Below are 26,025 nucleotides of genomic sequence, written 5' to 3'. Positions count from 1 at the left end.
ATATGACGCACATGGGGCAGATTTATCCATACACTTTAAGGAATATTTAAGGAGATGTTATACTATTGTGGGAGGTGCATCATTGATTCGATCCGCTGTTAAATGAGAAAAATGTAACTTTTTTTTAAATATAAATTCAGATTTTTTAATTAAGTTTATGTTTTAGTAGTGTTATGTGCTTTTGCCATTTTTATTAGCTTTAAAAAAGAATAAAATTTCATTTACACGAAAAAGATGTACTAAAAACGGAAATGTTTTTCCTTTGCATTTTCCGCGTACGGACGACACCATTGTCAAAACGATCCCTGTTCACACCAATCCGTGAAAACGATAAAATGTTGTATTATGCATGCCACGCCAGTATTTGGCGATGCCACTTTGGCCTATAAAACTATGCGCCTATAGACTGAACACCTAATACGCATGACATCACCGTTTTGACAAATGCACTTTTTTTGTAGTTTACATGGAGACAATAATGGTATCGTTTTTTTCTCAGAAAAACACAGGAAGTAAATCAAACAACCAGATAAATACAAATGCCAATCAACACCGAACAAAGACCTGTGAGAACTGAAGGCTAAAATACACGAGGGAGGCTAATCAGCAGAAACTGAAACAGGTGCATAACAATCAGTAACCAAGGAAACAAACAAGTGGCGGGAAAATGGGAACAAAGGAAACATCATGTGACAATGATGTTATATACCTCTTCACCTAGCTAACTTGTCATCATGATTACACTGCATTCAAATCCATCAAAACAGATAATAGAAAAAGAATAGTTAGAAGAGCATACATTACGTTGTAGACGTAAAAATAATTTACAGGTCCTTCTCAAAAAATTAGCATATTGTGATAAAGTTCACTATTTTCCATAATGTAATGATAAAAATTTAACTTTCATATATTTTAGAATCATTGCACACCAACTGAAATATTTCAGGTCTTTTATTGTTTTAATACTGATAATTTTGGCATACAGCTCATGAAAACCCAAAATTCCTGTCTCAAAAAATTAGCATATCATGAAAAGGGTCTCTAAACGAGCTATTAACGTAATCATCTGAATCAACTAATTAACTCTAAACACCTGCAAAAGATTCCTGAGGCTTTTAAAAACTCCCAGCCTGTTTCATTACTCAAAACCGCAATCATGGGTAAGACTGCCGACCTGACGGCCATCATTGACACCCTCAAGCAAGAGGGTAAGATACAGAAAGAAATTTCTGAACAAATAGGCTGTTCCCGGAGTGCTGTATCAAGGCACCTCAGTGGGAAGTCTGTGGGAAGGAAAAAGTGTGGCAAAAAACGCTGCACAACGAGAAGAGGTGACCGGACGCTGAGGTAGATTGTGGAGAAGGACCAATTCCAGACCTTGGGGGACCTGCGGAAGCAGTGGACTGAGTCTGGAGTAGAAACATCCAGAGCCACCGTGCACAGGCGTGTGCAGGAAATGGGCTACAGGTGCCGCATTCCCCAGGTCAAGCCACTTTTGAACCAGAAACAGCGGCAGAAGCGCCTGACCTGGGCTACAGAGAAGCAGCACTGGACTGTTGCTCAGTTTTGCATGTCAATCGGAAATCAAGGTGCCAGAGTCTGGAGGAAGACTGGGGAGAAGGAAATGCCCAAATGCCTGAAGTCCAGTGTCAAGTACCCACAGTCAGTGATGGTCTGGGGTATCATGTCAGCTGCTGGTGTTGGTGCACTGTGTTTTATCAAGGGCAGGGTCAATGCAGGTAGCTATCAGGAGATTTTGGAGCACTTCATGCCTCCATCTGCTGAAAAGCTTTATGGAGATGAAGATTTCATTTTTCAGCACGACCTGGCACCTGCTCACAGTGCCAAAACCACTGGTAAATGGTTTACTGACCATGGTATTACTGTGCTCAATTGGCCTGCCAGCTCTCCTGACCTGAACCCCATAGAGAATCTGTGGGATATTGAGAAGAGAAAGTTGAGAGACGCAAGACCCAACACTCTGGATGAGCTTAAGGCCGCTATCGAAGCATCCTGGGCCTCCATAACACCTCAGCAGTGCCAAAGGCTGATTGCCTCCATGCCACGCATTGAACATTGAAGCAGTCATTTCTGCAAAAGGATTCCTGACCAAGTATTGACTATTGAGTGCATAACTGAACATAATTATTTCAAGGTTGACTTTTTTTTTTTGTATTAAAAACACTTCTTTTATTGGTCGGATGAAATATGCTAATTTTTTGAGACAGGAATTTTGGGTTTTCATGAGCTGTATTTCAAAATCATCAGTATTAAAACAATAAAAGACCTGAAATATTTCAGTTGGTGTGCAATGAATCTAAAATATATGAAAGTTTAATTTTTATCATTACATTATGGAAAATAATGAACTTTATCACAATATGCAAATTTTTTGAGAAGGACCTGTATTTAAATTAAAAAACATGAATAAGTTCAATTACATTTATTTATAATTTATGTACTTTATTTTTATGATTTTTATGTTTTGATTGTAGCATATCAAACCTGCTCTCTCGAAAATGGTATTTCACATCACTTAAAGTCGCCGGGCTTTTACTTCCAGGGCGGAAGATAAGATGGATGTCCTGTAGCAGGTGAACTGAGAGTCAGTAATTCAATCAGACTGGATGGAGATTCAATTACTACAGCATCTCTCTTAAAAATTTTACACACACAAATCCATTATAGGCTTCAACTTGTCCTTCAGTTTAATGGATTCTGACTTATTGCAAAAAAAAGCATAAATAAGCCTCTGGGCTGATCAAGCAGTTTCAGAAGATAAAGCTTCATTCCAGAACACTGCTAGAGTATTTTAATAGTCACCGTATGGCCTTTGCATCCTCACAGCCAGCATGACATACATGATCTAGAGGTCAGGAAGTATTATGTACGATTATTAATTCACTCTTCGGTTGATTTTAAGGTTTAAAACAAAAACAAATCTGCGTGTTCATGCCAGATACATCTTAAAAGAACCTATCGTATGTATTCATGCGCTAAAGCACCAATGGTGACCAGGGGTCGGCTCGTTGCACAGCTCAAGTTCACCATGTTTCTTTTGTTTCTTGTTTATAATACAGCCACATTGTAAAGCCAAATGTCTAAGGTAATTACTTTCAAACCACTAACAGGCCAGTGTCTGGGTTATTACAGCTAGTTAATTAGCTTTAGGCAGCTGACCAATGAAATCATTGTGGAATGCTTTTCCAATGATGTATGAGCCGGTCTTTGGTTTTCGAGTAAAGGTTAATGGAAACGAGGAATCTGAGGAATTACACGCTGTCATCAAATCACTGACCAGCAACCAGAGTAGCATTTTCCCATTGTTTTCCAAGCAAATGGCTGGTTAAATTTTACACTAATCTTCCAGAGACAACAATGGACAATGACAGCTAAACAGGGTGAGATCATCTTGTAGTCTGCCATGCATGCTATGAAACTAATTCCATCTAATTTAAGCGGTTGAGGTGTTGGGAACGCCGGGGGATGGTTATTTATGGAATATAAAACACATATGAGAGATGGAAACATTACAGGATGTATTAAGGCTCTGACGTTCATTACAAAGACAAGAAAGATGTCTGCCTAAAAAGGCACTTACGAGATATTAGAAAGGGGCAATGGAAGCACTTTGTGATAGCCTCATATATTAGAGAGACGCTGGTATCTTATATGTAATTTGTCTCTTACCTAGTTTGGAGTGTCCAAAGCAAAATACACAGCCATCTGCTCCATTGACCACAGACTGGATGACTTCAGCCACAGTTCCAGCACAAACCTCTGCCTGCCAGGAAACAGTGAACAGCCAATCAAATTCATGCTCTGCAAAAATAACTCAAATTGCATGACTTAAAGTACTTGACAAATGTACTTGAGAAGCAGCATGGCATAAGATATTAGGACTTGTTTTCAGAGAATGTACAGTCTATTTGATAAAAGTGTAATTTGTCTCACTGCTCTGACAGATTTTTCAGTTAATATCAAATTTTTTCCTTCTCAAATAAACTGTCACTTTTGATTAAAGTGTAAATGTTAATATGAACGAAAGGTCGTTTTAAGGATTTTTAGATATTTTAACTTGACAATAAGGCAAAAACACTTTTTTTGGTGTGTGTAATATCTTCTATATAGCAGCAATGCCTTGTCATCATCATTATTAAGCTATGAGGTTAAAGATCTGGGTTGGTAGCCTTATAGTTTAAAAATCCCAAGAGGGGTGACATATGCTGCCATTTTTGTCTTAAACCTTAATCACTATTTAAAACAATGGTTCTAAAAGGGTGTTTTTGCAGCAGTGCAATAGAAGAACCATTTTCAGTGCCCCTTTTCCCCACCATAAAGAACCTTCTGTGCAATGGAAATGTTCTATGGATGTTAAAGGTTCTTCATGGAACCACCAATGCCAATAAAGAACCTTTGTTTTTAAGACAGGTTTCTCCAGGGGGATTTTCCCTGTATTAAGAACATACTGTTGCTTTGTATAAGGAAGCAATTATTTTGCAATTCTGCCACTTGTGGCTGAAATGACTCTGCATGTTTAATGGTTAGCACCAATCCCCTCACCTGAGAGGCATCATGGGAGAAGGCTGCATCAAATGCAAACATCTTTGGAGGAGCCTGGTTGGAGCTGCCGCGTTTCTGAGTTTGATTCTGCTGAGAATTAGCCGCTGGATCCATGATGGTCACTTGCTTCTTACGAGAATCGACCTTCAGGAAAGAGCTGGACTCTGCAGCGCTGGCGGGCGTTGAAGGACAAACGCGTACCATCACTTTAACCTGCACAGAAATACAACAGCATCTGCTCAGCAATGCATATCAGATTGTCATGTTTCAAAGCACCGACCTATCTGTGAATAACAACTCAACCATTGTTTTTGAGAACAAAACATTCTGCTTGAGGGAGAACAAGCTATTTATCTAGTTTTACAGCTCTGTTAAAGGTTTAAAGATTGAGGAAAGTTCGCACCTCATTTCCGAACACTACTCCTATGAGAGCACTTGATTTTTCAAGTGGTTTTGAACAACTTTTTGTAACTATAAACCCTCAAACTTTAACATACCATTACTCGTGTTTTTGACAGAAGTGTGTGCAGTGTGATACTTAGCGAGTTATTCATAGCTCTTTAATATTTCACAGTCAAATGTGTGGAGACAGCAGGCAAACATTAAATCTCAGTAATGCTACGAAATGCAGTAGCAAGACTAAGGAAAAGGCACGCCAAGTAACTTCAGCTGAAGTTTCGTTTAGGAAAATTAAATTTACTCAAAGTTTCTCTAAATTATAGAGATTGGATATGAATCCAATGAGAGTGTGCACAGTCAACAAAAAAGTGGTATGCCCAGTGAAATTATATAGGGGTGAATTCAGGACACTTTTTGCCATAGAGATGACTGGGAAAATGTGTCCCAATCAACCTGAATTCACCCCTATCTGAACGAACGGATTGCACGTCCACCAAATGTTAGATGAATCTAGCTGAACATTTACTAGTTACTTTTTAAAATGTAGTAATCCACCATCTAATATAGTCTGTAATGTATGTAGCCTTCATGTATCACATACATGTATACGATAAACACCTAATGTCCTGTTTGCAAGTGTGTTCAGTGAAACCATCATTGACTGAATGTAATTACAGATTAGTGGAGTAGAACACACAAGTGATTGTTGGAGGCATACATAAAGACAGGAGATAAATCTTGGCTTTCTTTCCAGCTCAAACTCAGTGACACTGAAAGCCATCTAAAGTCTAGACACAATGGTTATACGTGGACACCAAGACAGCATTTATTTCTTCTAAAAACAGTAATATTGTGAAATATTTGCACAATTAAAAAAAAAAACAGTTTCTATACAATTTATTTTAAATGTCATTTTTTCCTGTGATGTCAAAGCTGAATTTTCAGCATCATTATTCCAGTCTTCAGTGTCACATGATCCATCAGAAATCATTCTAATATGCTGATTTGTTGCTTCTAAACATTTCGTATTATTATCAAAGTTGAATGTCCTGCTAAATATTTTTAGGACTATTTCATAAACAGAACAAATGCATCCTTGCTTCCTTCTAGGCTGAACAGTTCATTATGAAATGCCTTCAAATAACTGGACTGCACATATTCACTATGCTAAACAAACAGCTGACCTATTGAATGCATCATCCCATTTATAAATGCCTCCCAAAGGAAATGCTCTCTATAAACTGTGACTAATACGCTTTCTTTCTGAGCCCTTGCTTGTTATAGAATTGTGGTCATGGAGCAGCCCAAGGGGCAGTTATAACATCTGTCATGCTGTGAAATGTAATTAGTGAAATCAAAGCATTCAAGATTAAATATCAAGTTAAGCACATATTCAAACAACAGATTTGTCTGACCCTAGAACAGTACAACAGTTCATTTTGTCTTCTCAATGCAAAGCTGCAGACATAATTACAGCAGAAATCCAATCTCGACGCCATATGGATTAGCAACTGTAATACCATCATCACTACATTGATAGACATTTTGATAACGCAGGAGAAAATTTCTTCTCTAGAGTATCAGAGTCATTCCGGCATCTATTTGTTTTAGGCATTGTACTTATTGGTGCGTCTTTGGATGAATGTTTTAGTACACTATAAGATAATAAAAACCAGCATCTCTCAAGACTTATTTTTTCTAATTTAAGGATCAATAATAGATATGAGAGCCATCAAAAAACCATAGAGGAGATTTCCTTGATATTGCCTCTGGAAAGGAGAAATAATCCTATATTAGTTCAAGTGGATTCCACTGAGATCAATACATTAAATGACAATTTCCAATTCTTAAATCAGAACAAATGCTAAAATTAGTTGCTCTTTCATTTCCTTACTGAAAAGAAGATTTCAATTTACATTTATTTTGTATTTTTCATTTCACATTATTTGAAACCTCGCAGATGATGTGTATAAAAGTTGATTTTGTATAGAAATTATATTAATAATAATGCACAAAATAATGTATACAATTATTTTGCATTACATTACAAATCGATTGCAACAAATAACTTTTTTTATAAATATTTATACTTTTTTTAAGGAAAAACAACAAAACAATGCAGATGAGACTTTTATGACAGAAGCTACGAGTCTACTAATGTAGTAATGGATTGTCATTTAAATATCAACTATTTATTTTAAACATCCTAAAATTCCATAGTAGAAATAAACTGAAAAAATAAGATTCATTTTGACATGCAAAAACAGAATACAATTGAAAATACATTCAATTCAGTAAAAAAAAAAATTGATGAAATTCTGATTGAAGGATTGAAGCAATCCTATAAAATCCGATAATACAAATCACACTGTATGACATGGATCTAATAAACTTGGGTACATGTATGTAGACTGTACGATGATGACACCTCGTAGGCTACGACGCAAGTTAGTATAGAAGAATAAAATGTCATCAGCATGCGCTAGTAAACAGAGCAAGATCAATCGCACTTTGGCAGTAGTGGTTTTTATGTGCACTGAAAAAAAAAGAGAAGGAAGCAAAATAGGAAAATATGGACGCGGTCATGGCTATGTCGCAAATGGAGCTTGAGGTAAGTAGGTTTAAGTTTTAGCGCCATGTCAAGTTGATCAATACACCATTTTTGATTAAAACACCATTTCATGTTTTATTGGCTAGTCAGCATACGTAGGTCGTAGCAGCAAACACACGGTGAGATGATCATGTTAAATTTCTGACACTGTTAGAAAATTATCGCAGACTATCTTTGGACGCAATGGCCGTCTTTGAACCTCTCTCACTGTATGACGTAGGACCACTGTTTGGGAGCCACGACCACCGAAATTGTCACGATTGGTCATCTTTCTTCCTGAACAAATCATACAATGTGTATTAGGCATAAAGGAGACATGAGATTGCTAGGTCATTTCTCCAAGGAAAAATTGGAGAAGCAGGAAACTACAAGGAAGTAAAAACTGGGTATCTATTTGCCTTTCCTGGGAACAGACTTCCAGAAATGTCATTACAGTGTGTTAAATATTTCATCCTGGTGTCATTTAATAGCAAAAAGAACCCTGCAGTTTTGCATATTCCACCTGAATTATGCATGAGGTGCATTGTTGAGAACACACCACACACAACACTTCTCTACTAACCTGCTGAATATGTGCGCACAAATCAGGACAGCTCTGGGAAAAAAGGAATGCAGCTGACCTTTGACACTGTAATGATACTGTCAATTCATACATTGGCGCCTTTAATCCACCAGAGATGTGGCAGCATTTCTAGCAATTATACATCAAGAGTTGTATACAGTACGACTTATCTATACAAGTTTATAGAGTCTACATTTGAGGTAAAGCTCCTCTCTGAGCCCCAGTGATAAGTCTCCACCAATAGCTTCAAACTGGCTCAGATCTAATAATTTTCTAGCAGACAGAATTTAATGAAACCCTATTCTACACCCACAGTCCCTGCGCTACAAAGAGTCGTGTCTTTTGCTGTTCAGTAAAACCAATCCTTCCATGTTTGTTTAGTTACTGTACGTCCAGCATCTCTAAGCCCATTACCACAAATAGAATTTCTTCTTTTTGGTGATTTGCAACCCCTTGCATGCATTGAGCCTCTGATTTTCAGAAGCAGGGATAAGATCACGGTAGGGGGGCTCATTAGCGAGCATATGCGGCGGGATGGCGGCGGAGGAGGTGGTCTCCCTATGAGCTCTCACAGCTTTTGTGGGTGAGAGCAGTTTTGGATAAAGCAGCAGCACTAATGAAAGGAGATGCTCTATTCTGGGATATTAAAGGTCTTCAAGAACACAGGAACGCAGGAGCCAAACCCATATACTCACTCAGTGGTGCACATTTATTAAGTATTTTGCATTTTATCATTTTTAATTTGTATATATATTAATTTGTATTTGTATCATATATAATTTGTATAATAGTTGGTTTTGTATATATATATAACATTTAAATAATACATATAGTTTATATTTATATATAGTTTATATATTTTGCATTGCACACAAATTAATTTATGTCAATTCATTCAGACCTCATTTTATGGCCCAAAAAGTATTAGTAATGGCATTAGATGACAAACTACCAAATCATAGTGATATAACCTAGGCAAACAAATAATGCAAGAGGTTTTATTCTTCAAATCTAACTTCACTTTCATTGACAACTCAGACAGCAACATAGTGTCGGCCAAGATCCGGCCCACATCTGGGCCGTGTGGAATCCACGTGTGCCAGATGTGGGCCGGATCTGGGCCGACACTATGTTGCTGTCTTACCTTTAAGCAGATGATCCCAATGTGATTTTAGTGCATATGCAAACTTGTTTTTGCTTGAAGAGCATGCCTGCATGTTCCTCAGTTGCGCAAGCTTCATCGCCATTGCAAAATATTTTGCCAGAGTCGTTAAAGTGGGTTTAAAGACGGCATTAAATATGATACCGTGGCGTGCACCAAAACAAGGCCAAAAAAACACCTTTTTTAATTGTCCCCATGGTGCGGCACAAGTGCATGAACAAACAAACAACGCAATCAAGTTTATTTGATTCACAAACAAATGACTCTTATAAGCTGGTTCTTTTTAGTGAATCAAAAACATTAGGTGCAACCAGTGTAGTTAGATTGATGAACAAATTATGAGCCGGTTCTTTTTAGTGAATCAAAAGCATACTGCGCGATCAGAGCAGTCCGATTCACGGCCAACAGATTCTTATGAGTCAGATCTTTTTAGTAAATTAAAAAGATAAAGAGTGAGCATAGTTCTAAAAGACGAATTCCATCTTTGAATCAGTCTGATGAATGCATAGTTGAATTGAATCATAGTTGAACTGAATCCGAGCGGTTAATGGGTGCCTTCTCAGTTCTCAAACGGAAGGCTGCATACTTATGAGCCCAGTCCTTGCTTGTAGGCTAGAGTTGCTTAATGCTTATTATTTTGTTTCTACATATGCTATGCTTTATTCCCTGAAATTTACAGGAGAGGTTTGAAAAAAATGCTACGATGAAATGTCATTTGAACACTTTTCATTTCAACGACTGATGTGATTTACGTCATGGTATTTGAAGTATGGACCTGTGATGCACAGATCTTATCCAGCTTATGTGTGCTTGTAGCCGTACAGAGAAAGCAAGTTTCATATTTTATAGTGAGCTGAGATCCCCTCGGATTACTCTATGGAATCAATAAGCCTGAAGTTGATATGTCCAGACAATAGATAGATAATAGCAGAACAGGTCTTTATATCACTCTTTAATCTGCTGTCTTCCAGGCAGGGTCTACAAAGCTTAATTAAAAAGACATTTCTTCTTAGACGTATCTTCTTGCAGAGTAAACTGATGTGTTAAATTATCACAGGCATAACGGGATGAATATTTCACACTATTGAATTCCCATGTGCTCTGCTCACTCCATGATGCCCGTAAGGTGTTTTATTTAACACCTACATTTTAGAAAAGGGATGTTAAAAATGTAATTAGCCACTGAATGTATTTTTTTTTTTTTCAAAGTCAGATACAATGGCCAGGTGATTGATAAATCTGCCAAATTTGCAGGATTTACTGTAAACCCAAATAAGTTGGCAGAGCTCAAAAAATTTGAGGTAATCATTTAAGTTAAGTAAAGTTTAAGTTCATACTTTTCTTTTGTACTCATACATTTTTAGTGCTCTTAACTGTTTGAGTAAGCTAATTAATACATTTAACTTAAAATTATCATGTAATCTCAACTTAAATGTTTTTAGTAGTGGAAACTTGGTTAGATTTAACTAGCTAATTCAATAAATGCTACCTTGCTAATTGGTTACACAATGATTTGATATAATTAGCATAGCACTTTCTGAATGTGGACAGCAACATAAAACATAAAACATTTAACGGTTCTCAAATAAGCTCAAGCTCCACTCGTCACCATGATGGTAACCCTACAAAAAAAAAATATATATATATATATATATATATATATATAAAATTAACTAAACAGCATAACAACACATTAAACACCACTTAACATTAATCTTGCAAAAAAACATTATATAACACTTAATTTTAGCATTTACTCTCCCTTTTGAGTGTCATGGCAAAGCATGAAGCATTAAAAGAAACAAGTTCATAAAACTCAAAACAAAGAAACAATTCAGATTACTTAAAATATGCCAGTTTTGTGAACTCAAAAGAAAAAGAAAGTTCTAAATATTCATATTATTCAACTAATATTCAACTAATTTGTTTAATTTCAGTTGGCTCTACACAAACCAATTAATTATTTTGAGTGTTAGGGTTTAAACTTTAAAATGTTCCTACTGCATAAACCACCAGAAACGTTCTAGAGTAGACGGAAGATGGAGAGAGTCTCAATGATGAAGAAACAGGAGACTTACAATGGAAAGCTTTATTCTGTTCTATTTGATGGATACACGTACAAATTTACTCAGGAGCTTCTAGAAGTGTTTGAAAGTCACCACTAATTGCTTTATCATTATGCAGATAATAGAGATGCCTTTGGTATTTAATCTCATCACATTGTCATAAAACTCACTCTGGGAGCCACATGCCTGATGGTGCAAATCACGATCACTGTGTGAATTGGGGTAAAACTGCTGGGCTGGAGATGAAGGGGTGATGACATCATTCACACACACACATTTAGAATGTATTCCTATTAGGGCTGTCAGTTAAACGTGTTATTAACGGCGTTAACGCAAACCAATTTTAACAGCGTCAATTTTTTTATCGCGCGATTAACGGTCTTTTTGGCCTAGCAAACTTTGTAGTTTTTTTCACATGCTTTTGCAACAGGACGCGGCATGCGCGGCACTGCGCTATGAAACCCATTCATTTCAATGGCTTGCGCCACGCGAGGACGTTTTGTTGCTTCGTCGACCAAAGCGCAAGCGGATCTAGCTAGACCGGAAACAAAACAACAGGCACGCCGCACACACTTGTTTGGGCTTGCGAGCCGGCCAAATAGGTTAACGTTATGGTTTGAGTGGATGACGAGCGCGAGACGCCGAAATGGATGCCAATAAGATTCTGAATGGAAAGTTTACTTTTAAAAAGTTGCCAAATGGTTCCATTGACAACACCAGGCTGCGTTCACACTGCAGGGGCTTAATGCTCAATTCCGATTTTTTGAAAAAATTCGATTTTTTTGAAAGGCCGTTCACATTTCCAAATAAATGCGACCTTTTGTGATCTCCTGTGTGAACGTGAAATGACCCAGAAGTGACCCGCATGCGCAGAAGAGTACTTAACGGTCAATTCCATAGACAGTAAAAGAAATGGACACAGCGACCCCATAGACTTCAACGGAGAAAAGTGAAGTCAAATAGAAGCACTCACTTCCTGATTGCCAAGCGTACTGCGCAGGCTCAAACTGAGCTTGAAGACGTAGTTGTTGTGACGTGAGCAACCTGACTGAGTCGCGTGTTATGACGCAATCGTTAGCCTATTTTTACAAAAACTGCTTCTACGGGGCCACAACGTAAGATACAAGGTAATGGAGCATTTTATACATTGTCGTGTTTCTTTAGAAATAAATAATGGACAAATGGAGTCTTTAAACGTCTCAGATGTAAAGTTATTCGCTGTCAAAGTGACGCAAAAATGAATGGGAGTCAATGGGATGCTAACAGCAGGTGAAGGCTTGTTAGCCAATGGCGGCGCCCGGGGAGACTTCAGTTTCCGGCTGGTGGATTACCCCCTTGGTCAATTCCAGCCTACTTCAACGCAGAATTATGACGTTTGTCGCATATCAATGACGTGCGGGTCGGATAAATGTGACCTGGCCGTTCAGATTGAAGTCGCATTTCAAAAGATCAGATACATATCGGATTTGGACCACATACCCAAGTGGCCTGGGTCGCATTTGAAAAGATCGGATCTGTGTCGTTCAGACTGTCATGAAAAGACCAGATACAGGTCGCATTGGGGCAAAAAAATCGGAATTGGGTCGTTTCAGCCTGCAGTGTGACGTAGCCATAGTGATCTGTGTGTTTTGTCTTTGTGAACTGAGCTATCGTCATCGCAGCACGTCCAGTCTGAAATACCACTTGATGATGGCCAAGCACAAACACACACACACACAGCTGATGCGAATTCTCCGCCCCCTCGTCAATATCAGGACCTTGTCAGTATTTCTTGCACCCTTTTATTGATGGACAGTGTTACATTGTGTGAGAGATTATTTTCTCCAAGTGAGAATGTTAGTGTGAAATTGAACAGTATATGTCAATGTTGTTTTCAATAAAAAACATTTGCACAAAGCAAGACCATCCACTTTTCCATGTTGATAAGAACATTAAAATGAGAAAAAATAATGAGACAAAAAGAAATCAAGAGACATTTAGAATAGATAAAAATGTGCGATTAATCGCGAGTTAACTATGACATTAATGCGATTAATCGCGATTAAATATTTTAATCATTTGACCGCACTAATTCCTATATATTCACATCATCGTAGTAGAATAATGTCACAGGTAAATTTGCATGAGTGCAAAGCACATTTTTAGATGGTGTTTTTACTTAATTAGTTATATTCAGAGCAAATATGAATGATATATCTGTGTCTTTCATCTCTATCTCAAAGTCGATCACCTGTGGGCGTCACAAAAGCAGCCGTATAGAGCAGCTACACCCATCAATATCTTATCTCACAATGTTCTTCTATCCAAAGGCCACTGTTGCAGCCCTGTCCCTTGAGAAAGGTGACATTTCTCCGCTGTAAATGCCAGAATTTGCATTGCCCACCATCCTGCTTATGTTCCGGTCGGCTGGAGAATGGTTCATTTTTAGTTCGCCAGCACACCGCACGACATGCAGCCTGTGGGTGTTGTTTACAGATGAACTCAAGCTGTTCCAATGCAAGATGACTGTGTGGACTCACCAAAAGTTCTCAACAACAACCCGCCTTGTGGTTAATTATGCGTCTCTCAAAATCACCTTCCAAAATTCATAATTTTGCTTAACAGAAGCATCCACATTTGACAAACCCACAGCCATATGATTACCTCTGAGATTTTTTGGGAAGTGCCAGCACTAGATATCATGACCCAAATCGGCACAGACTGAGTCCAAATACAGATGAACGTCCCCCATCGTCTTATGTCTGAGAGGAATGCCAGATATGCTGGTTTCCCTGCGATGCACTGAAGATCAGGATCAACTTTCACCATGAGGGGCTTCTCCACCTTTCAGTGCTCGTACCAATGCATGCGTTTGACAGATTCTTTCCACGCAAGAGCTTACTAGGGTGGTTTCAAATAGAAAAACAACAAACTGTCAAAGAAATCAGTGATGCGAACAGTGTGCTGACTGAGCATGTAAATTAATAAAGGAAGGCGGCGGTAAAGACAGGACAGAGTGACAGGGGGCTGAAGACTTTCCATTATGTTTGGTTGAGGGTACTGAAATTGCTTTTGTACTGTATAATGATGCTGGTTTACAAGTGATTCAACTGAATGGTTTACTGATCTGAAGCGTACAGATGAGACTAGCAAAATCAGACAATTGAAACATGGCTGGAAAAAAGAAGCCAATTTTGTAACCAGGACGGCCGAGTGGTTAAGGCGTTGGACTTAAGATCCACTGGACAAATGCTGCTATAAAATAATTAGCATTATAAAATAATATGTGGTTGCATTTACCAACAAACCAGTTTCTCAAAGTTTCTCCAGCATTGCAAAGTGACCAGGATGGCCGAGTGGTTAAGGCGTTGGACTTAAGATCCAATGGACAAATGTCCTCGTGGGTTCGAACCCCACTCCTGGTAGATTGTACAATTTAAATTACATCATAGTAATCCTGCTTTATGTGGTTGTGTTACCAACAAACCAGTTTCTCAAAGTGATTCTGAAGAACAAAAGGGTTTTTAGTATTACAAAGTGACTTGTGGACCAGCCAGGTGAGAAGTCAGCGCAATGATGTAGAATGTAAGATCAAAGGCCTACGTTCATGAATGTTAAACTGCTCCTCAACTGCATCTCTCCTGAAGCAGAACACTTTCACCTGTGATCTCTGCAGGCAAAACTCTTTCGCATCCGCCCAATATGTTCTCACATGCTGCCAAAGCACACATCTGATGCTTACATTTCTCAGCCATCTCTTCTGATGCCTGTGTCACAAAATATAGACTGAAGGCACTTTTATTTTGTTCAGTTCACAATTTACTGTATCATCATTTTGGCCCAGTTTCAACTTGATATTAAATAAATAGTTCACACAAAAAAGAAAAAAAATTGCATTTAGTAATATTAAAATGTGCCTGTTTTGCTTCACTTCTGTTGCTCATTTGATTATGTCCTTGGCGGGGGTTTTTTTTTTAGTTAACGGGCTCACCTTGAATGCTTTAAATGCACCTTAAAACTACACACCATGAACACTCCAGAGTCCTGCCCATCTCATCAGAACTTAAACAGCAGTTAAGAAGACAAATGAAGGTTCTGAGTCTGGAAATATTACATCAAAACAACCAGAAGTGACCCGGATGGCTGAGTGGTTAAGATTCAATGGACACATTTTCTTGTAGGTTTGAACCCCACTCCTGGTAGCAGGTTAGCAATTTTAAAACTGGACAATGAGGTGAAAATTTATGGCAAACTACAGTTGGTTGATATACAATTGTGAGGCATTGGAAGCCTAATGTTAAAGATTAAAAACTCCAAAAATATGTTTGTCTAAGCACTGATAAGGTTTTGAAATTAATCTGTTTATCTTGCAAACACATTCATATGTGGGTGAAAAACACATTTAACCTTTTGATATATTATTACAGATCCTACCTTGCCCATGCCGGGAGTGTCTTTGACTTTGTTGACTGCCCGTAAGAGGCAGGGTGGAGCGGGGGGCGGAGACACCTGCAGGATGCCACTGAAGTTGGTGGGAAAGAGGGGTGGATCGCATGCCACGGGGGGCGCAGGACGCTGCTTCTTCTTCTTGGAAGACAGATTCAATTTCTGGGCAGCCCTGTGGATAAATAAACACAAGCCAAGTTACTAAAACTAGAGCAGATGTGTATGCATGTACAAACACTGCGATCTCTCAACTGTTTACATTGATTCCAAGTTTTTGTTTGCTCAAGAAAGTGTTTTGTATTTCAAATAAAATACAGCTTGGAACGTTCAGATGTAACAATGCAGACCAAAACTGATTTTGTGAACAATCAAGTGAAGCGGTAAAGTTTATGTTTTTCAGTAAATTTCTTGTCCATCTCAAAACACACTGCTGAAGATTGGTCAATTGTTAACTGCTCAATACATGCACGTCACAGCTAATCAGAAGAGAAAAGAGACATCTGCAAGGTCTTCAATGCAATTACAACAGCATTTCCAGCATTCTTTTACTGCTGAGTGCTCACGGATAGCATGCGGGATCTGAATTTACTAGATAGATAGATAGATAGATAGATAGATAGATAGATAGATAGATAGATAGATAGATAGATAGATAGATAGATAGATAGATAGATAGATAGATAGATAGATAGATAGATAGATAGATAGATAGATAGATAGATAGATAGATAGATAGATAGATAGATAGATAGATAGATAGATAGATAGATAGATAGATAGATAGATAGATAGAGAATGGTCTCCTTACTCCTGGTATAGGCAAATGGAATTTTAATTGCTTTTAAGTTGTGGATGAGTAGGAAATTCTGAATTATATCTGTTTGGCCATAAAACTGGCCACCTATTACTAAACCTCAACACTGTACTTACAAATGGGGTCCAAATTGTAACTCAGTTCTCAGTGCATCAATAAATCACATGCACAGTGGCAACCATAGTAAATGAGTTGATCCACAATGATTGTACCTGTGGACATCATGTGAAATTCTAGTGTTTTTAGTGTTTGAAGAGATATTGAGATTGGCTTTGACTTGGGAGCGGGAGAAGTGAGGGTCGATTGATTCTAACCGCGGTCTCGCAGCTTGTTAGAGACCGTTTCAATTGGCTCTTAGAAGAGTATCGATCAGTTCAGCATTTTCACCTGACCAAACATATCTGTGCAGAGGCTTATCACAGCCTCATTTAGACTCCCACTGGATCTGGGTTCAGATGATGGAGGCTGAAATTGCAGTTTACAAAACTGAAATAACCTCATGTGGTCAAACATGAAAACACATGAGGGTTTTGCCGCAGGGATGAAGAGAGTGGTGATCTGAAAATATGGCATGTGAAAAAATTGCAGTTGGGGACCTAAAAAAGGTAAAATGTTTCTTGCAGAAATTAACATGTTTTCAGCCCCTAATGTATTCATTTGTTCCAAGCCAAAATTATCTTATCTGAGAGGCCAGGTTTAGGTAAGATATCTCAAGATTTATGTTTGCTTGCCTCTAAAGAATTGATAGATATATAGACAAATGTGTTCCCAACTCCAAATGGTTTAGAGTCTCCTCAGGGTACAAATATTTTCATAATGGAGTTGTAAATTCCCCTTGAAATTCATGCTGGTCCAAGCAGTTTTTTCAGCAGGGAAGACAATTAGGCTGGTCTCTTGTGTTTGGGTGCATGTTTTAAAGGTCTTGGTGGTTCGTCTGGCAGTGATGCGTTAATCAACTGTACAGAGCAAGTAAGGTAATAGACATTGCACACAAAACGAAAGGGCAGTTCTACTCCCCAAACTTCAACGCAGACGTCCAAAGGCATTGCAAACTCTCTCCCAACGGATCCAGAAGATGTGTGAGTCTTATTTTCTCAGATTAGCAAAAGGAAAATGCCAGTTTGTTCACTTTGTGTTATAGTACCTTGAGGCACAATCATTCATTTTGAAGTTCTCCACCTTTGCCAAACTGTGCAAATCTATTCAAAGTCAAAGATACAAGCAGAAGAGAAAAATTGCTCACGGTACAGACATTTAAGTCTCCCAGCACTAAAATCACTTCACATCATATACAAAAAATACACCTTCAGCCTTTGGCTATCATAGAAGAACTTGAGTGCTGTGGTTTAGACCTGCTACAGTATTTGATAAAGCAAAGAAAATATTTTGCGAACTTATCAAATTTCTGTTGTGAGGAGTGGAGCGAAGTGGTTACTGTAAGGGGAAAAAATAATAAACATCCTGGCAGATAAGAGATGGTGAAAATAGCTGGAAGTAATAATAACACTCAGTGTTTGTGTACAAATCAGGTCTGGAGATACAGTTACTGTGCTAGCTATGAAATCATCAGCACTTTGGATGCCAACAGAAAGAGGAAACTTCCTCAGAAATGAGACAAATTATCACCTGGATGCATTGTCAGGGGAATGTTTGTTTGTGTGTAAAACTTGTGTGTAGCCCCTAAAGGGTTGTGATGAAGTACATGGCTGAGCTCCAAGGCGTTGTGTGAAGTGCAAAGCGAGGTAATTATTGTGACACTCATTAATGTCAGGAAAACAGTTTTCTCTCTCACACACACTTTTAACGAACATACTGACCAAAACCTTAATGAGCTGACAAGTAAAGTCTCATAAAGTATGACGCAAACTGTTGTCTCTGCCATATGCTTCTAATTTGAGCCATCTTGTCCTACATAAATAAACAGTGTACAGTTCGTTGTTACCTGCCTGAGAAAGGCCAGAAGAGAATAGATGGAAATGATTCTTGTTAAAAGCCAAAACACGAAAAACAGAGAAATTGGATGAAAATTTAAGTGGACACTTTGCTTGAATTGGCTTGAACCCGAACGCAGTCGAGATTGTGTTATTTTGCAGAGGCGTTAATGAGATTTCTTTAAATAGCTTCTTAGAGGAACGCTCCAATTTAGGAAACAGACAACATCTCTCCTCATCATCATCATCTCCACAAAAGTACAACATACATACACCTTAAGCCATCTTAACTGGCATATAATCACATAACGTAATATACAATTGCCAGGGTATGCATATAGTTGCTATGGTCTTCTGGTTGCCAGTTTATTGCTAAGGTGTTGCTAGGGTGTTCTGGGTGGTTGCCAGGGTATTGCCATTCAGCTGTTATGGTCTTATGGTTGTCAGTATGTTGCTAGGGTGTTGCTAGGGTGTTCTGGGTGGTTGCCAGGGCATTTCCATACAGCTGCCATGGTCTTCTGGTAGTCAGCTTGTTGCTATGGTGTTGCTAGTGTGTTCTAGGTGTTTTTCAGGTTATTGCCATACAGCTGCTATGGTTTTCAGGTAGTCAGCACATTGTTATGGTGTTGCTAGAGTGTTCTGGGTGGTTACCAGAGCATTACCATACAGCTGATATGGTCTTCTGGTAGTCACCATATTGATGGTGTTGCTAGGGTCTTCTGGCTGGTTGCCACGGCATTGTCATACAGCTTATATGGTCTTCTGGTTGTCAGCACATTGCTATGGTGTTGCTAGGATGTTTTGGGTGGTTGCCAGGGCATTGCCATACAACTGCTAAGGTCTTCTGGTTGTCAGCACGTTGCTATGGTGTTGCTATGGTGTTTTGAGTGATTGCCAGGGCATTGGGGATCAATATGAAAGTGATTCCAATAATATAGTTAGAATAATTGGAATAATTATAGTTATAGTTACTGACCTTGGTGTGAACGGGCCTTAAGTCTATTCTTAACCTTAAGTTAACCTTAACCTTGAGTTTCTTAATATAACTCTACTATATAGACTTAATTCAGATACCTTGAGTAGTGTAGACCTATCTGAAGTAAGTCCTAATAAAACTATACACCAAACTAGCTCCAAACCAATCTCTTTAAAATTAACTATTTAGCAATAGCATGCTAAACACAACAGTGGATTGAATGCAATGAGATTGTTGAGGCAAATATTTAAGAGATTGTATTATCTGATTGTATTATTTGAGCAAACTGCATAGTAATGCTCACCTTGGCAGACAGCACTAGTAGGACAGTGACGCTAGAGAAAAAGATGACTTGTTTCTCACCTGTCCATCATTTAGGAGGCCGAGGACCCCTAAGTGTCCAGTTCTGTTTTCCTCTTAAACAAGTATCCACGAGATTGAATGTGGAGTTTGACAGCTCACCATGAATCCATTAGTTCTCCATGTTGTGGCTTATGTGGTTGGTAGATAATGTTAAGCGCCCCTCCTTTAATGTATCCGCAGCAGATCGAAGCGATTCCTCGGCAGCGAACAGATAGCTTAATTCCCACACCTGAGCACTCCCGAATGCCTACACTCCGTCTCTCCAATCCCATGTCTCTCTCTCTCTCGTTCATTGCCCTTCTCTTCCTCTCCCTCACACTTCTTTCTCAGTTTCTCTCCTCCATGTCTCTGTTTGGCTTATTCCTCTGATTACATTGACCAGGAAATAATGTCCAGGCTCCAGATGAAGCAAGACCAGCTAAGAACATCCAAACAGGATGCAGGAAAGACACCGACAGGAACAACATCTCATTGCTGCCTCTCAGCCCCTGTGCTCAGCTGATAATGTCTTCTATTCAATCTCTGCAACAGTCTTGTTCTCTCTCTCTCTCTCTCTCTCTCTCTCTCTCTCTCTCTCTCTCTCTCTCTCTCTCTCTCTCTCTCTCTCTCTCTCTCTCTCTCTCTCTCTCTCTCTCTCTCTCTCTCTCTCTCTCTCTCTCTCGCTCTTTCTCACTCTCTCCATCTGTAACATACCTCACACTTCTCCAAGGATTTCTTTTCAACACAACAGGCAACAGTAAAGTTGGACCCTGAGCTCTGGCACCTCTGCACTCACTTTCTATACTGTTGCAGAAAATCAGACAGCAGTGGCCACAAACTAAATGACACCAGAATACATGTCCAATGTTCTGAGAGGGGATAAATAATACAGGCAGAATCTGACTGATCATGTTTTAGGCTGCACAGATGAGAATGAGGGCAAGAAAATATGTTTTCTTGCCACCTCAAGATCCATACATTGGATTTAATGTCAGTAATGTCACTGGTTCTTTACCTCGTGCCTCGTGATTTAAAGAGATAGTGCAGACAAAAATGAAAATACTGGGATTATTTACTCATCTCATGTGGTTCCAAACATGTATGACTTTCTTTCTTTTGCATAACACAAAAAAGGACTGACATTGTATAGACAGAAACATTCTCCAATATATCTTCTTTTGTGTTCCACGGAAGAACGAAAGGTTTTGAATGACATGAGAGTGAGTAAGAGATGACTTGAGGCCCTGTTTACACCATCAATCAGATCACATGTGGATGACACTAAGAACAGGTGTAAATGGGGTCTAAAACAATTTGAGTTTGTCCACTTTCGACCACTTACAGAGGTAGTCGAAAACGCATTCGACCGGATTGCTTTCTTGTGTTAACGTTCATGTGGTCGAATAGCCACAAAAGACCACCTACTCTATTCCTATTGACCTAATGCGTAAACATTATGGGAAGCATGCTAGCCAGGCGGGATTTAAATTTTTTCGGCTAAAGACCCAAGTTTGGTTGGAAGAAAAAAAAATGTACCAAGCACAATATTCTCTCACCATTCCTGATTTCTAACACTCACTCACCATGTTTAGCGTGGTCTTGCGGCTATCAGAGCAGAAAAGAAAGCTGATGCTCTCCGTATGTTTTCCGTCATCTCCAGTCGCGTTCCTTTGTAAATTGTGTGAGCTTATTTCGTCCATTAGATCGAAAGATCTAAAAAAGTCCATCCATTTACCTGCCCATAGACCCCTCCCCTCGAAGAAATCAGGACAGAAGTTGTTGAAAGTGGACAATAGAGACGGATTAAAACACCAGATGTAAATGGGAATGCGTCTCCCTTGTCTACTTGTGATCTGATCGACCAAAACACATCTTAATACCAGGTGTAAACAGGGCCAGAATGTTAATTTTGGCATGAGCTATTCCTTTAAAAACAGCATTCTAATAGGTCTCTGTTTCATAATACTAAAGACACTGAAGTCATAAATTCTACAAAAGACTGAGAAGACACAAAAGATTACGTTTAGATCATGTTAAGCCAAAGCACAAAGTGAGTAATCCACCGGGTCAGACCTACCCAGTAGGCTAATAATGTCCGTATGAACGTCGGCTTTCTGTGTAGCCAGAAACACTGAATACCGAACTGAACTTCCCTATTGTCCTTAAAACAACCTTCATCTCCAAAAGAGTCAGAACATCCTTAGACATTTCTGGGTGACACCGTTTCACTGCTGCGGCACTGGAGAAAAGGAAAGCCTGCAGCCCGATTCAACCGGCAGTCCTGTTCTGGCGGTGCTTTGTGTCAGAGGGGCTGTTGCCTAATTTCCCTGTCACTTTTCATACATCCTGCTCTGATCCACAGCTGCAGAGCCGCCGCATAGAGATTCAACCCCAAACATAGAGCATGAAAGAGGCAGGCCAAAGCGTTCCCAATGCTATACCGCACACCCTAAAGCTTTAACATCATACACCACGCAAATGTCTATTACATATCGCTTCTAATTAGTCAGCATTCTTCCCATATGGTGCAGATTAAAGGGGATTCGCTTGCATAATGAGAGTGAGCGGGGAGGAGAGATAAACAGGCAGCAGCTACATATATATGAAAGTTTTTGCCGATTAGCCTCATTAAGTAAAACAATTAAAATGGGTTTTCTGTGGATGGACAGTTTGACTTAGTGTCAGCCCAGATCCAGGCCACATCTGATACATGTGGATTCAACGTGTACCAGATATGGGCCGGATCTTTGTTTTGAGTTTAAGACTACATGTGGCTGAATTTGGAATAGCAATGGAATTCTTGCCATCAGAAGAATAAATGAGATTTTAGAATATAATATGATTTTTGCTGTATAATGTTGATCAAATAAATGCTTGGTGAGCATAAGAGACAAAAATATTTAAAAAAATTACCACCCACAATTTTTTAATGGTAGTGTATATGAGAAAATATAAGCAATTAAAACATTAAAAATGTATTTATGTAAATATATTTGCAATTTATTCTGTTTTAATGTTTTTTATTTGTTGAATATGACTTTTATAGGCAGCAATTCATTGTCTTTAAATTCATTTATTACATTTTAGCTTCAGAATTGCATTTCCAGAATTCCAGAATTTGCACTTCTCTTTTCCATATAGCGCATGGGGTTGTGGGTAAAATTAGCCAAAAAACATGAACAGATGCAAAAAAAATCAGCATGCTGCTGATTCCTGCAGACTTGAGCTGTAGCTAACATAACTCGCAATGGTTATTCATATTTAAATTAGCAGAGCTCCACAGCCCCGGGATTCAAATTAAACGCCTCACTCATTAAAAGCTTGACTGGCACTATCTCTCAGCCTCTTTTGTATGCATACTTCTTACATGGTTTAGGTTTTGGGCCTGGTTTGAAAATTAATCACTAATTTATTAATCTTTCCGCACAACCCCTTTGCCAAACGATGCCACAGTTTTCAGATTTCAACAGATCTGCTGCTAATAAAGCTGTTTACTTTAGTTAGTATCTGGAATACCTAATGAGCCATTATGAGTTAATTGACGGGGCTGAGAAGCATTTATTTTGGGGTCTAACGTCAGCGTGCTCCGATTAATCCAAGGGTTAATCAGAGCAATCCCATGAGAAATGACTTCTCCCAAACATATTTTTAACTATAAAATGATTTTATTTCCCCCTATGGCTCTCTCCTCGATGGCTTTGATGCTGTAGTACTTAAAAAATAAACCCATTAGTGTACTGTAAAACAGTTCTAGTATTTCATGATGGTTTAAAGTTTGTCTTTCATTACATATCTGTGCCATTCATTTGTTCATATCCTATATTATTAGTTCTTATTCTTATATGCTCATATAAAAGACCAAGAATCAGCAAATTGTATGTAAAAGAGTCAATATTATGTGAAGATATTTCACCGTCAAGAGGATGAAGATGCTAAAATAGAGCATAACCAGAGGAGTTGGACCCATATAAATCCCCACAATTCTGACCTGTGAGATTGCACAGTGCTCGGAGGCTGTTTCTGCAGATAAGGTTCTCCCAGACAGTCAAGCTGCTTCTTCACTGGATCATCAAACAAACCACAGAGGCTGAGACTGCTCAAGCAAAAAATAGAGCGCTTTGAATCGCAATGCTGCCTTAGTGAGTCAGCATAGGCAAAGCCATGGTAGTGGAAGGCCAAAGAAACAGCCCGATCAGTCTATACTTATTGAGCAGGGCAACCTATTTCACCTACTGTGCATACTAGAATAGAATAGAATAGAATAGAATAGAATAGAATAGAATAGAATAGAATAGAATAGAATAGAATAGAATAGAATAGAATAGAATAGAATAGAATAGAATAATGTACTGTACCAATCTATTTACTTTTTTTAAACATGCTGGTCATTTTATATATATATATATATATATATATATATATAAATAAATAAATAAAAACAACAAACAACATAATCCTTAATTAGGTTACAAAAGATATTCAGTCAAGAGCAGTGAGTGATTTTTTTTTTGTCTTTTGTTGTTTGATTAAGATTAAAAACACAGGCAGCAGAAGGATAGGCTGCTGTAACTTTAAAGGGGAACCTATTATGCAAAATTCACTTTTACATGGTGTTGGACATGTGTGTCGGTAGTGTGTGTGCACAACCACCCTATAATGGTAAAAAAGTATATTCCCCATAAATCATAACCAGTGTTTCAAACGAGTCGTTTGCATTTTATGATGACGGGAAAAATGCTATTTTACATCTTTAAAATGTTGCCAATTTTGTGTGAATTTGTCCGTTCAAGCGCAAGAAGACGTGAACGAGAACTCATTATTTGCACGCTGTCTAAAACGCGGCTATATATCAATAACAATTATTCAAAGTCTTATAAAATATAGGGTGAATACTGGTAAAGTGGGACAATGGGTAAAGTGTGACAGTTAAGCTTAATCATTTCTATCTTTACATGGATATGTTTTTATTACTAAAAATCGACACTGAGCTCATCATTAGCAAGTATGTGATATAAAAAAAAAAATGTGGCTATGACATCACTTCTGGTGTGTGGCACATCATATTTAACAACCTTGCAGTGAACCGTGATGGTAAGTAAAATGACATAGCATTCTGAGGTAAATAATGTTAAGGTTATAAAAATGAAAAAACTCATAGATCATTTGTAATTGTTATAAATTTTGTTATAGGATGTAATGGAGAATCAGAATTTTTAAAAATCACATTCATATTAATCTTCTTGGGGGGTTTTTCTGCGATTTTGACACTGTCCCAGTTTGCTAATAGCATATTGTTAAAATACAATTTATAATTAATTATTAAATATAATATAAAAAAATAATGATAAAATATTTAAATAATAAAAAAGTGTATCATTTATAATTCATTATAAAATTCTAAGCCCAATCAGAGGAGGTGCACTTGCTGCCTCTGTAGAGGTAATTCAATTCCTGTTTCACTCTGAAATATGTCACTGAAATATGTCACTGGAAAGTAAAACAGGTTGTTCCTGTTGAGATAAAAAGCCTACAAGGAAATCTGAATGGTTTTTGGCCTTCAAACAAGACATAAAATGCATAACCAAGTGGTGCTGAGGTGAGCTAAGCCTCCTGAAGGCCAGATCCGTTACTGCTAACTGCAGACTGAAGAACACGCCAGTACAGAACCTGCTGTTACTATGGTAACACTAGTTAACAGCTGAAAAGGGGACTGACTGATGGTCATATTGTGTGACTCAGACGTTAAAGGACAAATGTAGGAATGAAACAACATAGTTCTGATACCCAATCCTCATTTTTTCTGAATAGGACCATACGGAACATTATTAGATGCGTTAGCATTCTGGAATGGTCAATATTGTGTTGTTAATATTGTCAGTATAATCAGTATAAAATTGTACAGTATAATCAGTTTAATGTTAATCAATGTTATTATATAGCGGCACATTTCAGAGTGATAATTACTGTTAAATATTGACAATTTAACTTTTTGGAAAGGCTTCATTACCTACAAAAGTAGCCTAAAATGATGCCTAAATAGCCATTTGGTGTTCATACGTTTCAGATGTAAATAGGGTCAATTTGAACTTTACGTTGACTCAACATGCATTAAATATTGCATAAAACAACTGCTTTATCAGGCCACTGAATATTTGTGTTGAGAATATTCTACAG

The 26,025-nt window shown here is 38.2% G+C and overlaps 1 protein-coding gene and 1 non-coding gene across 4 annotated transcripts in view; one reads left to right on the top strand and one right to left on the bottom strand.

Moving 5' to 3' along the window:
• kif26ba (kinesin family member 26Ba) overlaps nucleotides 1-26,025 on the bottom strand; it is a 96,743-nt gene that overhangs the window by 18,712 nt on the left and 52,006 nt on the right. For 2 of the 3 annotated variants that reach the window (XM_056256148.1, XM_056256147.1), the window contains exons 5-7: nucleotides 15,777-15,960; nucleotides 4,564-4,776; nucleotides 3,691-3,784 (exon numbers count right to left, since the gene is read on the bottom strand). In XM_056256148.1, the coding sequence (XP_056112123.1) occupies nucleotides 3,691-3,784; nucleotides 4,564-4,776; nucleotides 15,777-15,960 (491 nt within the window). Of the gene's footprint in view, nucleotides 1-3,690; nucleotides 3,785-4,563; nucleotides 4,777-15,776; nucleotides 15,961-19,872; nucleotides 19,991-26,025 lie in introns of those variants that run through there. The other variant, XM_056256149.1, reaches the window with a different exon arrangement.
• trnal-uaa (transfer RNA leucine (anticodon UAA)) lies at nucleotides 14,685-14,767 on the top strand. Its single transcript has one exon. It is a non-coding gene; the product is annotated as a tRNA-Leu (tRNA).

Source organism: Rhinichthys klamathensis, unplaced genomic scaffold (assembly GCF_029890125.1).
Source record: "Rhinichthys klamathensis goyatoka isolate OS25496 unplaced genomic scaffold, OSU_Roscu_1.1 h1tg000123l_1, whole genome shotgun sequence".
Taxonomy (NCBI): domain Eukaryota; kingdom Metazoa; phylum Chordata; class Actinopteri; order Cypriniformes; family Leuciscidae; genus Rhinichthys; species Rhinichthys klamathensis.
Note: the sequence above shows the minus strand (reverse complement) of the source record. Positions and strands in the feature narration are given on the sequence as shown.